Below are 18,992 nucleotides of genomic sequence, written 5' to 3'. Positions count from 1 at the left end.
ATACACTATAATAGACCTGTACAGGGAGGAGAGACTAGGAGCGTTATACACTATAATAGACCTGTACAGGGAGAGAGAGACCGGGAGCGTTATACACTATAATAGACCTGTACAGGGAGGAGAGACCGGGAGCGTTATACACTATAATAGACCTGTACCAGGAGGAGACCGGGAGCGTTATACACTATAATAGACCTGTACCAGGAGGAGAGACCGGGGGCATTATACACTATAATAGACCTGTACAGGGAGAGAGACCGGGAGCGTTATACACTATAATAGACCTGTACCAGGAGGAGAGACCGGGAGCGTTATACACTATAATAGACCTGTACAGGGAGGAGACCGGGAGCGTTATACACTATAATAGACCTGTACAGGGAGGAGAGACCGGGAGCGTTATACACTATAATAGACCTGTACAGGGAGGAGAGACCGGGAGCGTTATACACTATAATAGACCTGTACAGGGAGGAGAGACCGGGAGCGTTATACACTATAATAGACCTGTACCAGGAGGAGACCGGGAGCGTTATACACTATAATAGACCTGTACTGGGAGGAGAGACCGGGAGCGTTATACACTATAATAGACCTGTACCAGGGGGAGAGACCGGGAGCGTTATACACTATAATAGACCTGTACCAGGAGGAGACCGGGAGCGTTATACACTATAATAGACCTGTACTAGGAGGAGACCAGGAGCGTTATACACTATAATAGACCTGTACTAGGAGGAGACCGGGAGCGTTATACCCTATAATAGACCTGTACAGGGAGGAGACCGGGAGCGTTATACACTATAATAGACCTGTACCAGGAGGAGAGACCGGGAGCGTTATACACTATAATAGACCTGTACCAGGACGAGACCAGGAGCATTATACACTATAATAGACCTGTACAGGGAGGAGAGACCGGGAGCGTTATACACTATAATAGACCTGTACCAGGAGGAGACCGGGAGCGTTATACACTATAATAGACCTGTACAGGGAGAGACCGGGGGCGTTATACACTATAATAGACCTGTACCAGGAGGAGAGACCGGGAGCGTTATACACTATAATAGACCTGTACCAGGAGGAGACCGGGAGCGTTATACACTATAATAGACCTGTACAGGGAGAGAGACCGGGAGCGTTATACACTATAATAGACCTGTACAGGGAGGAGAGACCGGGGGCATTATACACTATAATAGACCTGTACAGGGAGAGAGACCGGGAGCGTTATACACTATAATAGACCTGTACAGGGAGGAGAGACCGGGAGCGTTATACACTATAATAGACCTGTACAGGGAGGAGAGACCGGGAGCGTTATACACTATAATAGACCTGTACCAGGAGGAGAGACCGGGAGCGTTATACACTATAATAGACCTGTACAGGGAGGAGAGACTAGGAGCGTTATACACTATAATAGACCTGTACAGGGAGGAGACCGGGAGCGTTATACACTATAATAGACCTGTACAGGGAGGAGACCGGGAGCGTTATACACTATAATAGACCTGTACCAGGAGGAGAGACCGGGAGCGTTATACACTATAATAGACCTGTACTAGGAGGAGACTGGGAGCGTTATACACTATAATAGACCTGTACCAGGAGGAGACCGGGAGCGTTATACACTATAATAGACCTGTACAGGGAGGAGACCGGGAGCGTTATACACTATAATAGACCTGTACTAGGAGGAGACCGGGAGCGTTATACACTATAATAGACCTGTACTAGGAGGAGACCGGGAGCGTTATACCCTATAATAGACCTGTACAGGGAGGAGACCGGGAGCGTTATACACTATAATAGACCTGTACAGGGAGGAGACTGGGAGCGTTATACACTATAATAGACCTGTACCAGGAGGAGACCGGGAGCGTTATACACTATAATAGACCTGTACCAGGAGGAGACCGGGAGCGTTATACACTATAATAGACCTGTACAGGTAGGAGACCAGGAGCGTTATACACTATAATAGACCTGTACCAGGAGGAGAGACCGGGGGCATTATACACTATAATAGACCTGTACCAGGAGGAGACCGGGAGCGTTATACACTATAATAGACCTGTACAGGGAGCAAAGACCGGGAGCGTTATACACTATAATAGACCTGTACCAGGAGGAGAGACCGGGAGCGTTATACACTATAATAGACCTGTACAGGGAGGAGACTGGGAGCGTTATACACTATAATAGACCTGTACCAGGAGGAGAGACCGGGAGCATTATACACTATAATAGACCTGTACAGGGAGAGACCGGGAGCGTTATACACTATAATAGACCTGTACCAGGAGGAGACCAGGAGCGTTATACACTATAATAGACCTGTACAGGGAGGAGAGACCGGGAGCGTTATACACTATAATAGACCTGTACCAGGAGGAGAGACCGGGAGTGTTATACCCTATAATAGACCTGTACAGAGAGGAGAGACCGGGAGCGTTATACACTATAATAGACCTGTACAGGTAGGAGACTGGGAGCGTTATACACTATAATAGACCTGTACAGGGAGGAGACCGGGAGCGTTATACACTATAATAGACCTGTACCAGGAGGAGACCGGGAGCGTTATACACTATAATAGACCTGTACATGGAGGAGAGACCGGGAGCGTTATACACTATAATAGACCTGTACCAGGAGGAGAGACCGGGAGCGTTATACACTATAATAGACCTTTACAGGGAGAGAGAGATCGGGAGCATTATATACTATAATAGACCTGTACAGGGAGGAGACCGGGAGCGTTATACACTATAATAGACCTGTACAGGTAGGAGACCGGGAGCGTTATACACTATAATAGACCTGTACCAGGAGGAGACCGGGAGCGTTATACACTATAATAGACCTGTACAGGGCGGAGAGACCGGGAGCGTTATACACTATAATAGACCTGTACAGGTAGGAGACCGGGGGCGTTATATACTATAATAGACCTGTACAGGGAGGAGACCGGGAGCGTTATACACTATAATAGACCTGTACAGGTAGGAGACCGGGAGCGTTATACACTATAATAGACCTGTACAGGTAGGAGACCGGGAGCGTTATACATTATAATAGACCTGTACCAGGAGGAGACCGGGAGCGTTATACACTATAATAGACCTGTACAGGGAGGAGAGACCGGGAGCGTTATACACTATAATAGACCTGTACAGGTAGGAGACCGGGGGCGTTATATACTATAATAGACCTGTACAGGGAGGAGACCGGGAGCGTTATACACTATAATAGACCTGTACAGGTAGGAGACCGGGAGCGTTATACACTATAATAGACCTGTACAGGTAGGAGACCGGGAGCGTTATACACTATAATAGACCTGTACCAGGAGGAGACCGGGAGCGTTATACACTATAATAGACCTGTACTAGGAGGAGACCGGGAGCGTTATACACTATAATAGACCTGTACTGGGAGGAGAGACCGGGAGCGTTATACACTATAATAGACCTGTACCAGGAGGAGACCGGGAGCGTTATACACTATAATAGACCTGTACTAGGAGGAGACTGGGAGCGTTATACACTATAATAGACCTGTACTAGGAGGAGACTGGGAGCGTTATACACTATAATAGACCTGTACCAGGGGGAGAGACCGGGAGCGTTATACACTATAATAGACCTGTACAGGGAGGAGACCGGGAGCGTTATACACTATAATAGACCTGTACTAGGAGGAGACCGGGAGCGTTATACACTATAATAGACCTGTACAGGTAGGAGACCGGGAGCGTTATACACTATAATAGACCTGTACAGGTAGGAGACCGGGAGCGTTATACACTATAATAGACCTGTACCAGGAGGAGAGACCGGGAGCGTTATACACTATAATAGACCTGTACTAGGGGGAGAGACCGGGAGCGTTATACATTATAATAGACCTGTTCTCTCTGCCCCTGGTACAGAAGATTTATACACTTTGTTGCACATTTATTTGCATCGTTTTCTTTGGGTTTTTTTAGGGGAAGGAACAAATCCAGAAGTCAAAATTAGGTGAGTAGCTTTCATCCAGTATATAAGCTGCTGCACCTGACCGGCCTCTTACCCGTCTCTATACATCACTGGTTTGGCTCACAGTTCATCTTTCTAATAAACTGGTGCCAGAGATTTGTAATTTACTTTTCCAGTCTTTCAGTACTTATCAGCTGCTGTATGCCCTGCAGGAAGTGGTGTATTCTCTCCAGTCTGACACAGTGCTCTCTGCTGCCACCTCTGTCCATGTCAGGAACTGTCCAGAGCAGCAGCAAATCCCCATAGAAAACCTCTCCTGCTTTGGACAGTTCCTAACTTGGACAGAGGGGGCAGCAGAGAGCACTGTGTCAGGCTAGAGAGAATACACCACTTCCTGCAGGACATACAGCAGCTGATAAGTACCGGAAGACTGGAGACTTTTAATAGAAGTAAATTACTAATCTCTGGCATCAGTCGATTAGAAATAATTATTTGGTGAATAATCCCTTTAATGTGTTGGAAGACGTTAAATGTGCTCCATTCACTTCAATGGAACTGAGCTGCAATACCGCACACAAACTGAGGACAAGAGGTGCGCTGTTTATGGAAGAAAGCGGCCATGTTTATCTTATCCAGGATAGCCCCTTCTTGTATCTGAAGCGTACATGTCCTGCCATCCGCGTGGGCATGGGATGTATAGTAGACAGCCGCAGCCCTGCTGTAGTGGCGGAGGCCCTAGCTATATATGTATATGTAATGTATGAGCCATATCCTGCTACACAGTGTGGAGATTCACAAACATAAACCAAGTGACAGACTCAGCTCTGCTACATATCCTATATACTCTGGCCCTGTTTTATTTCAGCTTTCAGCACTGATGTAATGGTCCTGTTGTAGGTAACTTGTTCCATTACCGTCCTCCAGAGCAGCGCTCGGCAGTGACATATTTCCACCATCACGCTCCACTTACACACAGGACTTCATAAACTTCACACCTGCCTCTAAATAAGCAGAGAGCAGATTCTCATGGAAACCTCCGAGTATAACGTCTGTATCCCGGGGCGGGCGGTGAGGTGCTCCAGGAGCTTTATATCACAATTATCGCATTATACAGCACAGCTATAAGCTGCCGCCTCAGACTGTCATCTAATACAACATTAGGGACATAGAGGCCGAGCTGCAGTACCAGCCCCGGCCACAGGACCAGAGGGGGAGCTGCTGCAGTACTGACCAAAGGGGAGCTGCTGCAGTCAGGTAATACACAGGTTATACACAGGGCTGCACATCATACAGGTAATACACAGCACTACACATCATACAGGTTATACACAGCACTACACATCATACAGGTAATACACAGCACTACACATCATACAGGTTATACACAGGGCTGCACATTATACAGGTAATACACAGCGCTGCACATCATACAGGTAATACACAGCACTACACATCATACAGGTTATACACAGCACTGCACATCATACAGGTAATACACAGCACTGCACATCATACAGGTAATACACAGCGCTGCACATCATACAGGTTATACACAGGGCCACACATCATACAGGTAATACACAGCGCTACACATCATACAGGTAATACACAGGGCTGCACATCATACAGGTAATACACAGCACTACACATCATACATGTAATACACAGGGCCGCACATCATACAGGTTATACACAGCACTGCACATCATACATGTAATACACAGGGCTGCACATCATACAGGTAATACACAGCACTACACATCATACATGTAATACACAGGGCCGCACATCATACAGGTTATACACAGCACTGCACATCATACAGGTAATACACAGCACTGCACATCATACAGGTAATACACAGCACTGCACATCATACAGGTAATACACAGCGCTGCACATCATACAGGTTATACACAGGGCCACACATCATACAGGTAATACACAGCGCTACACATCATACAGGTAATACACAGGGCTGCACATCATACAGGTAATACACAGCACTGCACATCATACAGGTTATACACAGGGCCGCACATCATACAGGTAATACACAGCACTGCACATCATACAGGTAATACACAGCACTGCACATCATACATGTAATACACAGCACTACACATCATACAGGTAATACACAGGGCTGCACATCATACAGGTAATACACAGCACTGCACATCATACAGGTAATACACAGCACTGCACATCATACAGGTTATACACAGGGCCCACATCATACAGGTAATACACAGCACTGCACATCATACATGTAATACACAGCACTGCACATCATACAGGTTATACACAGGGCCGCACATCATACAGGTTATACACAGCACTACACATCATACAGGTAATACACAGCACTGCACATCATACAGGTAATACACAGCACTACACATCATACAGTTAATACACAGCACTGCACATCATACAGGTAATACACAGCACTACACATCATACAGGTTATACACAGGGCCGCACATCATACAGGTAATACACAGCACTACACATCATACAGGTAATACACAGCACTGCACATCATACAGGTAATACACAGCACTGCACATCATACATGTAATACACAGGGCTGCACATCATACAGGTAATACACAGCACTGCACATCATACAGGTTATACACAGGGCCGCACATCATACAGATAATACACAGCACTGCACATCATACAGGTAATACACAGCACTGCACATCATACATGTAATACACAGCACTACACATCATACAGGTTATACACAGGGCCGCACATCATACAGGTTATACACAGGGCCGCACATCATACAGGTTATACACAGGGCCGCACATCATACAGGTAATACACAGCACTGCACATCATACAGGTAATACACATATCCCGTGTTTTGAGACTCGCAACCGAGGCTCCACGGACTCCTGTTTTGCATATTTAAATTTTTGGGGGCATCAGTGGAGACTCTTGATTGAGGACTTCATTGGAATTTTTTTCACTGTTCTCCTTGAGTTCAGTGATTATTGTGTTTTGTTGGTCGATTTGATATTGCCCCAACTAGCCAGAATCCTACTCCACACTGACGAGGGGCAAAACCCCCGAAACGGCTGTCTGTGGATGGAGGCCTGCCTTTGCAAGCCCTTGTCATGATCGCAATACTCGCACCTTGAGTTAGACATTGACAAAAAGGGGCCACCCTGGTGTTTCCCTATTTATGTTCCAATACTCGCAACCGAGTGGGACTTAAGGGGTTATTTATCAGGGTGGTGTGGTGCTCTCCCTATCATGGAGGCCCCCGTGGTAACAGGCTAGAGATATCTGGCTATCCCGTGTTTTGAGACTCGCATCCGAGGCTCCACGGACTCCTGTTTTGCATATTTAAATACACAGCACTGCACATCATACAGGTAATACACAGGGCCGCACATCATACAGGTTATACACAGGGCCGCACATCATACAGGTTATACACAGGGCCGCACATCATACAGGTTATACACAGCACTACACATCATACAGGTAATACACAGCACTGCACATCATACAGGTAATACAGAGCACTGCACATCATACAGGTAATACACAGGGCCACACATCATACAGGTAATACACAGCACTGCACATCATACAGGTAATACACAGCACTACACATCATACAGGTTATACACAGCACTGCACATCATACAGGTAATACACAGCACTACACATCATACAGGTTATACACAGGGCCGCACATCATACAGGTTATACACAGGGCCGCACATCATACAGGTAATACACAGCACTGCACATCATACAGGTAATACACAGCACTGCACATCATACATGTAATACACAGCACTGCACATCATACATGTAATACACAGCACTGCACATCATACAGGTAATACACAGCACTGCACATCATACAGGTAATACACAGCACTGCACATCATACAGGTTATACACAGCACTGCACATCATACAGGTAATACACAGGGCCGCACATCATACAGGTTATACACAGGGCCGCACATCATACAGGTAATACACAGCACTGCACATCATACAGGTAATACACAGCACTGCACATCATACAGATAATACACAGGGCCGCACATCATACAGGTAATACACAGCACTGCACATCATACAGGTAATACACAGGGCCGCACATCATACAGGTTATACACAGGGCCACACATCATACAGGTAATACACAGCACTGCACATCATACAGGTAATACACAGCACTGCACATCATACAGGTAATACACAGCACTGCACATCATACAGGTTATACACAGGGCCGCACATCATACAGGTAATACACAGGGCTGCACATCATACAGGTAATACACAGGGCTGCACATCATACAGGTAATACACAGCACTGCACAGCACTGCACATCATACAGGTTATACACAGGGCCGCACATCATACAGGTTATACACAGCACTGCACATCATACAGGTTATACACAGGGCCGCACATCATACAGGTAATACACAGCACTGCACATCATACAGGTTATACACAGGGCCGCACATCATACAGGTTATACACAGAGCCGCACATCATACAGGTTATACACAGGGCCGCACATCATACAGGTTATACACAGGGCCGCACATCATACAGGTTATACACAGCACTGCACATCATACAGGTTATACACAGGGCCGCACATCATACAGGTAATACACAGCACTGCACATCATACAGGTTATACACAGGGCCGCACATCATACAGGTTATACACAGAGCCGCACATCATACAGGTTATACACAGGGCCGCACATCATACAGGTTATACACAGCGCTGCACATCATACAGGTTATACACAGGGCTGCACATCATACAGGTAATACACAGGGCTGCACATCATACAGGTAATACACAGGGCTGCACATCATACAGGTAATACACAGGGCTGCACATCATACAGGTAATACACAGGGCTGCACATCATACAGGTAATACACAGGGCCGCACATTATACAGGTAATACACCGGGCTGCACATCATACAGGTAATACACAGGGCTGCACATCATACAGATAATACACAGCACTGCACATCATACATGTAATACACAGCGCTACACATCATACAGGTAATACACAGCGCTGCACATCATACAGGTAATACACAGCACTGCACATCATACAGGTTATACACAGGGCCGCACATCATACAGGTAATACACAGGGCTGCACATCATACAGGTAATACACAGGGCTGCACATCATACAGGTAATACACAGCGCTGCACATCATACAGGTAATACACAGGGCTGCACATCATACAGGTAATACACAGCACTGCACATCATACAGGTTATACACAGGGCCGCACATCATACAGGTTATACACAGCACTGCACATCATACAGGTTATACACAGGGCCGCACATCATACAGGTTATACACAGGGCCGCACATCATACAGGTTATACACAGAGCCGCACATCATACAGGTTATACACAGGGCCGCACATCATACAGGTTATACACAGGGCCGCACATCATACAGGTTATACACAGGGCCGCACATCATACAGGTTATACACAGGGCTGCACATCATACAGGTAATACACAGGGCCACACATTATACAGGTAATACACAGCACTGCACATCATACAGGTAATACACAGGGCTGCACATCATACAGGTAATACACAGGGCTGCACATCATACAGGTAATACACAGGGCCGCACATTATACAGGTAATACACAGCGCTGCACATCATACAGGTAATACACAGCACTGCACATCATACAGGTTATACACAGGGCTGCACATCATACAGGTAATACACAGCACTGCACATCACACAGGTAATACACAGGGCTGCACATCATACAGGTAATACACAGGGCTGCACATCACACAGGTAATACACAGGGCTGCACATCATACAGGTAATACACAGGGCTGGGGGCCGCACATTATACAGAAATTCCTTTTACAATGTTTCACTTTTTTAAGATGATCGTGGTAAGAAGGCGATCACGTCCCCGAGCACGGCCCCTCCGGACGAGCCCGACTCCTCTGGTGCTACCTATCTGGATAAGTAAGTGCATTGTTTGCCATCATGATTGATCTGTAGCCTTATCTGTGGGGGATAATAGCCGAAGCCGCAGACAACGGCCCCTGTTTACCTAATGGGCGGTGAGAGCGAAAGCTTCTCTTTATAATGGTATAAGTGGGCGCTGCCATGTTTGTTCTTTGTGGGACGGTGTGAAATCTTTCCATGGGAGAGGTCACAATGTATGTGTGTAGTGGTCACCTGTATCTGATTTATGGGGGGGGGGGGGGGGGGGTTTGATCCCCCTGTATCTGACCTTGGGGGGGCGGGGGGCTGACTCCCATGCAATAAATAATGGGACATAACAACTTCATGCTTGCGAAAAACTTCTTTCTCTTTATATATAAATTTTGCAATCTCCACAATAAAGATGGAAAATCTCCAACATACAAATAGACATAGAAAAGAAAAAACGTCACCACAGTGTGTTAGACAGACGCAAAGTTGATCTTCACACCCTGGTAGGTGCTAGCAAGTAAACGCTTAGTCTGGTTATGGACCAACTGCGTGATTTCACTCAATTGTGAGCAATGTATCGGATACAACCAATTCCCACTTCCTTGGCTCATACAACTTCATTCGTAGTGTATCCTGTACTGACTTGACGTATGTTCATGTGAGTATATAGTATTAGAAAAACAACAACTCACGTTTAGTAGTCTTCACTTCGACTTGGATTTATTTTTGCTTGATTGCAAGGTTTGGCTGCGTGTGATCAGAACACTGGAGCTCGCTGGAGGCTAGGCGTCCTCTCCCTACTGCGCGACGTTTCGGAAGGCGTGGCTTCCTTACTCATGCGCACAGGTGAGCGGTACCTGCTCAGCTAAGTACAGACGTCAGTACTTAGCTGAGCAGGTACCGCACACCTGTGCGCATGAGTAAGGAAGCCACGCCTTCCGAAACGTCGCGCAGTAGGGAGAGGACGCCTAGCCTCCAGCGAGCTCCAGTGTTCTGATCACACGCAGCCAAACCTTGCAATCAAGCAAAAATAAATCCAAGTCGAAGTGAAGACTACTAAACGTGAGTTGTTGTTTTTCTAATACTATATACTCACATGAACATACGTCAAGTCAGTACAGGATACACTACGAATGAAGGTGCTAGCAAGTCTCTGTCCTTCGAGGCTCTCGCCCTCTGGGGAAGGATGACCACACGTACGCTGCGTTTTCAGGGAGGAGCCCTCTTTCTCAAGGTCTTGGTCACAAAGTGTGTATAGCACCAACGGTATTTTTCTATGTACGGGGTCTGAAATCGAGAAAACTTCATGATTCTGAGCCCTTAAAGGGGATGTGGGGCCCTGACTTTTTTTTAAGCTGATTATATCCAGATACTGACAGGTAATGCACAGGTAATAGACAGGTAATAGATAATACACAGGTAATAGACAGGGAATAGATAATACACAGGTAATAGACAGGGAATAGATAATACACAGGTAATAGACAGGGAATAGATAATAGACAGGTACTGCACAGGGAATAGATAATAGACAGGTACTGCACAGGTAATAGATAAAACACAGGTAATGGACAGGGAATAGATAATACACAGGTAATGGACAGGGAATAGATAATACACAGGTAATGGACAGGGAATAGATAATACACAGGTAATGGACAGGTAATAGATAATACACAGGTAATGGACAGGTAATAGATAATACACAGGTAATGGACAGGTAATAGATAATACACAGGTAATGGACAGGTAATAGATAATACACAGGTAATAGACAGGGAATAGATAATGGACAGGTGATAAATAATAGACAGGTAATACACAGGAACTGCACAGGTAATAATGAGAATTATCATTTTCTTGCAGTCTGTGCATCTTCTGTGGGGATAGAGACGAGTCGTTCACTGAGGAAGGTCTGGACCTCCATTACTGGAAGCAGTGCCCCATGCTGAAACGTTGTGAGCACTGTAAGCAGGTGAGTGACCGGACGCCTGAGGATATGTCCGATCACCGGCCTTCTCTGCAACCCTCCCATCTCACTTCTCTATTCTGCTTCCAGGTGGTGGAAATCGCCAGCCTGACCGACCACCTACTCACCGAGTGCGACCACAAAGACGGGTTTGGTAAATGTCAGCGCTGCACGGAGGCCGTATCCAAGGATCACCTGCTGGAGCACGTCAAGGCCAAGATGTGTAACCGTGAGTCTCCGCTCAGCTCTGTAGGCTTTGGTTGTGGTGTCGGCTTGTAAATAATAAATCTCTGCCCTGTGACTGAATAATGACTACATAGGAGATAAAACCAATCTGAGGGGAAGTCGAGGAAGCCGCCGTTGTGGTTGGAAATGAAACGTGATGTACAGGAAGACGTTCTGTAGTCTCACTTCTATATGATAGTGTAGAGCCGGCTGCCGATCTGCTATAGGGGGATCCCACTAAATGTAAAGGGGTCATCCCAAGATTACCAGGTGTATGTGACAGGAGCTAATCCATCCTGATTCCACGGCCTGTGACCCCAAAGAGCCGGGATCTGAGATCTGTCCGGGCTTGGATCTTGCTGTCCATCACACTCCGGTTTCCTCACCATCGCTATGACTTACATTTACATAACTAATAATGCTGAATAATGTCCAGCTCATAACCCTACCAGGTGGTCCGGAGGACGGCAGCACCCTGAGGAGGAAGATGCCTTTTGCTTCATACCAGGGCTGCTCGATGGCAGCTGACTTTGTAAGGTGTGGTGCCAAGGGTTAAAGGGGTTGTTAACCAAAATGTATTTTCTTTCAAATCAACTGCTGGCAGAAAGTTCCAGAGATTTGTAGTTTACTTCTGTTAAAAAATCTTCTGTCGCATGGGGCGTGGCCTGCAGCGCATGGAGGCAGACGTGTAAGACTTCAGCTACGTGCTTCCAGGCAGAGAAAGCTGCTCTACCCAGCTAAATCTCCCAGAATTCTCTCACAATCCGAGCCAAAAGAGTGCGCATATCATGGGACGCATGAAAAAGCAGGCTGAGCCAGGAAAACTTACTGAGTTCTTCTCCGCGGCACGGCAGCAACATGGCGCCGGTGAGGCCTTGGCTGCTGCACAGCAAACTTCACCTTCACCTCCCTCTCCGGACGCTGATCTGGTACAACAAGCAGGAGACACGGCTCTTCAGATGGGATCGTCTACCACCATACCTGCGATGGGTGGCTTGCGGGCTGCAGCTCTACAAGGTATTGACACTCCAACTCGGGTGGGCCCTGTGACGCAGTTCACTTTTCAAGGGGGTGAACATAGCTATATGCAGGGGAGAGGCAGATTACTGAATGGCTATTAAGATCTATGTTATTTGACCTTCGGGCATCTTTACAATGTGACATACAGTCAGCTTTACTCTCAGTACAACGGGAGATAAACTCTTTGAGGGACCAGACGACCCATGTGGAAGCTAAGATGGCGGATTATGCGAAAGCTCATAATACAGTGGATGCTGCTTTAGCACTGGAAGAGCAAGTAGAGGCCCTGAAGTTAAGTGGCGGACCTGGAAGACAGCTCTCGCTGGAACAACCTTTGCTTCCGGGGCATACCCAAACAAGTAAAACCTGATCAGTTGGTGGACTTTCCCCCAGCAGGACCTTATAATAGACAGGGCCTACCGCATAGCGAAGCCGAAGAATCTACCCCCTACGTCTCCCACAGATGGTATCGCCAGATTGCATTTCTATCACTTTAAAGATCATCTTATGTTTACTGCTTGAGGCAAACCTGATGTCCCTGCAAGATTTACCGAGAGAGGTTTTCCCTGACTTATCGGCTCATACGCTAAGTGCTAAGCTAAGCGCAGAGAATTCGCACCGACGACTATAATTCTGAGACATCAGAAAATCCCCATCAAATGGGGGTTCCCCACCAAGCTTATTATTACTTATGGTGGCTCCAAACATGTGGCCAACACTGTGGCACAAGCACAGCGCCCTATGGAAGATTGGTAACTCCCGGCACACCATCAGCTGAGGATCGGCGTGGACAACTAAAAGCTCCCCGCAGAGTAGACCCGGAATGGTCCACGGTCGCAGCATCTACTTGAACAATGACCGTTTCTCTTTCTCCATGAAGTTCCAGATTTACCTAGCTAATATATTACATATATTGTGAGGTTTGTAATTGTTATTGCTGTTCATACCTACAATAATTCTTTCAGGAAGTTGGTAGTGTTCCTATCAGAAATTCCTGTTTCCCTACCCCATATACCGGGAATTGGGAATGAAGGGCCTATTACACGGGTCGTTAAGAGGAGCAAAGCAGTGCTCTCAGCGCTCGTTTGCTCCTCGTTCCCCGCTCGCTGCCGCCGCTATTCAGCGCGGCTGCAGCGAGCGGGTGAGTGTGGGAGGGGCGGCGGGGAGCTGCGGGGGGGGCTGCCCGGGTGATTGCTGATCGTCCGGGCAGCCCATAGGATATAGCAGCGTCTGCTGCCGCTGCTCCTATTCAACGGAGCGACGGCAGCAGATCGCTGCTATATCAGTCGCTTGTTTTTCAACATGTTGAAAAACAAGCGACTGCAACGATCAGCCGACATGAACGATGTCGGCTGATCGTTGCACTCTATTCCACCGGACGATATCGGCCGAATACGGACGGTAATCGTTCAGTGGAATAGGGCCTTGAGCCTGGTTGCTTTGTTCTTGTTTCTTGTTTTTTGTGTTTTGTATTCGGTCCTGTGTTTTGGTCGGTTGCCTTGTCCTCCTGATCCTTTGTTGACCTTCATTATGTCAGTCCTTTTGGTCTGATCTCTGTCCATGTTTCTATGGTTCTTTCTTCTTAAGGAGAAGTGTCGAGGCAGCTTTTATATTTTATAGATACCATCGCTATGGTGCTTAAGGTTGTTTCCTTATACGCGGCCTAAACAGCCCATTCAAAAAATCCCAATTATGGAAGGAATTTAGAGACTCTGGTGCGGACATCATATACTTACAAGAGACTCATCTGAATGAGGAAGATGCCGGCAGGTTAAGACATAATAGGTACCTGCCTACATTCTGTGCTCACGCATCAGCAAAGAAACGTGGCAATTATTATTAAACATACAGTAGCCTTTAAATTAGTGGCTGCTATCCAGATTTGGATGGGAGATACTTGGTGCTAGTGGGGTTGATAAATAATGTCCCTTACACGTTAAGTTCATTATATTCCCTCAAACACTGGACAGACCGCCTTTGTGCGTAAGACTTTAGATGTTGTTAATAAGCATAAAGTGGGTTCAGTTATCATTGGCGGAGATTTGAATAAAACACTTTGGCCCGCTATGGACTCCACCACAGTAAAAAATTTAATGCAAATAGAAGATCTCTTAGATGTTTGGAGAGTCCAACCCCCTATGGACAAGGATTATTCCTTTTTCTCATCTCCTCACTCCACATACTCCCGAATAGATTTCTTTTTAGTGGATAAAGCCTTATTTGACAGACTTCTGTCCTCCAGTATTGGAACCCCTGCATGGTCGGACCATGCCCCCATTGCAATTTTAATTTCTGAAACTTTTAATTATCCCCCCCCCCTAACTCCACCAACCCAATATTAAAAAGCAGATGGAGGAGTATTTTACATGAAATAATACCCCTGACATATCGCCGGTAACTTTATGGATGGCACACAAAGCCTTTGTTAGAGGTTTGTTCATTAGCATGGCTGCAAGAGAGAAAAGGATTAACATGGAGCAGAGGCTTCACTTACTTAGCACATTAGCACTATTGGCGAGTCAGAACAAACGGCAGGTGTCCTCACACAACAGCCCTGATACAGGACTTGAATCACCAACTTCCAGCTTTAGACCAAAGTAAATATGAATTAGCTCTCAGACGGCTAAAATGGAAGTTCTACTCTCAGGCTAATAAAGCGGGAACATTATTGGCTTCGCAATTGAAACGGCATGCAGCAAATACCAAGATTCCTTATCCCCTAACGGCTGCTGGCCAAGAAATGTATAACCCTCAGCACATTACAGATGAAATTGTGAAGTTCTATAGCAATCTTTATACCACCAAACCACTCCCCAAGCCTTTCCTTCTTCCATCTCGGAGTTTTAGGCATCTTTACCTAGTGTAAATGCTACACAATTAGAATCCCTAGCTGCCCCAATTTCTTTGGAAGGAGTAGAAAACACTATAAAATCCTTGAAAACTCATAAAGCACCTGGCCTGGATGGCTTCTCCAGTGACTATTATAAAATTTTTGCGCCCACTCTTCTTCCTTTTCTCTCTCAGGCCCTGCTTACCATCGTCGGGGAATATAGCATCTGAAATGTTACCGGCATTGGTGATTGTACTGCCAAAACCGGGGAAGGAGCCAAATAGGCCGGGTAATTTCCGGCCTATCTCACTCCTTAATACGGACTTAAAAATTTACTCTTCCATCTTAGCTAAACAGCTGGCTTTGATCTTGCCACACTTGGTCCATCAAGACCAGGTTGGTTTTACTAGAGGCAGACTCTTCTCTGACAGCACAAGGAGGTTTGTCAACATCCTAGATTGGGTGGCCCGCCATCGAATGCCTTATCTGTTCCTCTTTGGATGCAGAGAAGGCATTTCGACCGCGTACATTGGTTGTTCCTTAAAGCGGTAATGCAAAAATGTGGAATTGAAGGCCCTGCTTTACAGTCCCTGATGTTGCTTTACTCTACGCCCTCAGCGCAAATCTTTACTTTAGGACACGTCATCAGTCTTTCATATAACAAACGGGACAAGACAGGGGTGCCCGCTGGTGGTGGTGTGGTGCTCTCCCCATCATGGAGGCCCCCGTGGTAACAGGCTAGAGATATCTGGCTATTCCCATGATTCAGACTTGCAACCGAGGCTCCACGGACTCCTGTTTTGAGTATACAGATTTACACATTTCTAGCACTAGTTGATTTGAAAGAAAATAAAATGGAATCAACCCCTTCAATAGGGGCCCTCTGTTGGCATAAATAATGCATATATTGGGGTGCCAGCACTAAGAAGGTATGTTGAGACCTGTGTAATAACGGTCACCATCGCTCAGCTCTCATTGCAGCCCTGTAAAGGCGACCCTCATAGAGCCTGGCGGGGTAGGGGGGCACAAGTATCAGCAGCTCAGGCCAAATACCACCACAGATATAAGTCATTGAAGTGTCTGCAGGGTCATTCCAGCCCTTCCAGTAAATGAAGTGTCGTGTATCGGACCAGTGCCAGCCCAGGAGCACAGCGCTCAGTATGTGACCTGTTTACTTGGGCACAGACAGACAGCAAAGCCTTTTTCCATACAGCATAACTATGGGACTGAAAGGTGACGGTCACAAGTGTCCTATCCATCCATAAAATACTAGTCTACATTCCCAATAGGATACAGCAGGTCCTGGAACATAATCTTCATCATGTATGGGGAGGCAGTAAAATCTGAGCCGGCCTCATTTACAGGGAAGAACAAAGGCCTTACTGTCCATTCTTACAACATTTAGAGGGGAGACCAATAATCTTTACAGGGAGCAACAGGAAAGCATTACTGTCTGTGCCTACATCAACTACAGGGAGAGACAGGGAGGCAGTACTATCTGTACCTACATCATCTACAGGGAGAGACAGGGAGGCAGTACTATCTGTACCTACATCATCTACAGGGAGAGACAGGGAGGCAGTACTATCTGTACCTACATCAACTACAGGGAGAGACAGGGAGGCAGTACTATCTGTACCTACATCATCTACAGGGAGACACAGGGAGGCAGTACTATCTGTACCTACATCAACTACAGGGAGAGACAGGGAGGCAGCACCATCTGTACCTACATAATCTACAGAAGAGACAGGAAAGCATTACTGTCTGTACCTACATCATCTACAGGGAGAGACAGGGAGGTAGTACTATCTGTACCTACATCATCTACAGGGAGAGACAGGGATGCAGTACTATCTGTACTTACATCATCTACAGGGAGACACAGGGAGGCAGTACTATCTGTACCTACATCATCTACAGGGAGACACAGGGAGGCAGTACTATCTATACTTACATCATCTACAGGGAGGCAGTACTATCTGTACCTACATCATCTACAGGGAGAGACAGGGAGGCAGCACCATCTGTACCTACATAATCTACAGGGAGAGACAGGGAGGCAGTACAGGGAGAGACAGGGAGGCAGTACTATCTGTACCTACATCATCTACAGGGAGAGACAGGGAGGCAGTACTGTCTGTACTTACATCATCTACAGGGAGACACAGGGAGGCAGTACTATCTGTACCTACATCATCTACAGGGAGACACAGGGAGGCAGTACTATCTGTACCTACATCATCTACAGGGAGGCAGCACCATCTGTACCTACATCATCTACAGGGAGAGACAGGGAGGCAGTACTATCTGTACCTACATCAACTACAGGGAGAGACAGGGAGGCAGTACTATCTGTACCTACATCATCTACAGGGAGAGACAGGGAGGCAGTACTATCTGTACCTGCATCATCTACAGCGAGAGACAGGGAGGCAGTACTATCTGTACCTACATCAACTACAGGGAGAGACAGGGAGGCAGCACCATCTGTACCTACATAATCTACAGAAGAGACAGGAAAGCATTACTGTCTGTACCTACATCATCTACAGGGAGAGACAGGGAGGTAGTACTATCTGTACCTACATCATCTACAGGGAGAGACAGGGATGCAGTACTATCTGTACTTACATCATCTACAGGGAGACACAGGGAGGCAGTACTATCTGTACCTACATCATCTACAGGGAGACACAGGGAGGCAGTACTATCTATACTTACATCATCTACAGGGAGGCAGTACTATCTGTACCTACATCATCTACAGGGAGAGACAGGGAGGCAGCACCATCTGTACCTACATAATCTACAGGGAGAGACAGGGAGGCAGTACTATCTGTACCTACATCATCTACAGGGAGAGACAGGGAGGCAGTACTGTCTGTACCTACATCATCTACAGCGAGAGACAGGAAGGCAGCACCATCTGTACCTACA

General features: G+C 46.6%; 1 protein-coding gene across 1 annotated transcript in view; it reads left to right on the top strand.

Annotated features, from left to right (window-relative positions):
* CEP104 (centrosomal protein 104) overlaps nucleotides 1-18,992 on the top strand; it is a 90,155-nt gene that overhangs the window by 49,327 nt on the left and 21,836 nt on the right. The window contains exons 16-19 of the mRNA XM_069949030.1: nucleotides 3,998-4,028; nucleotides 9,951-10,035; nucleotides 11,875-11,983; nucleotides 12,068-12,206. Coding sequence (XP_069805131.1) covers nucleotides 3,998-4,028; nucleotides 9,951-10,035; nucleotides 11,875-11,983; nucleotides 12,068-12,206 — 364 coding nt within the window. The remainder of the gene's footprint in view (nucleotides 1-3,997; nucleotides 4,029-9,950; nucleotides 10,036-11,874; nucleotides 11,984-12,067; nucleotides 12,207-18,992) is intronic.

This window comes from Dendropsophus ebraccatus, chromosome 12, assembly GCF_027789765.1.
Source record: "Dendropsophus ebraccatus isolate aDenEbr1 chromosome 12, aDenEbr1.pat, whole genome shotgun sequence".
Taxonomy (NCBI): Eukaryota; Metazoa; Chordata; class Amphibia; order Anura; family Hylidae; genus Dendropsophus; species Dendropsophus ebraccatus.
The sequence above is the reverse complement of the archived record's forward strand: the minus strand, read 5'-3'. Positions and strand labels throughout refer to the sequence as shown.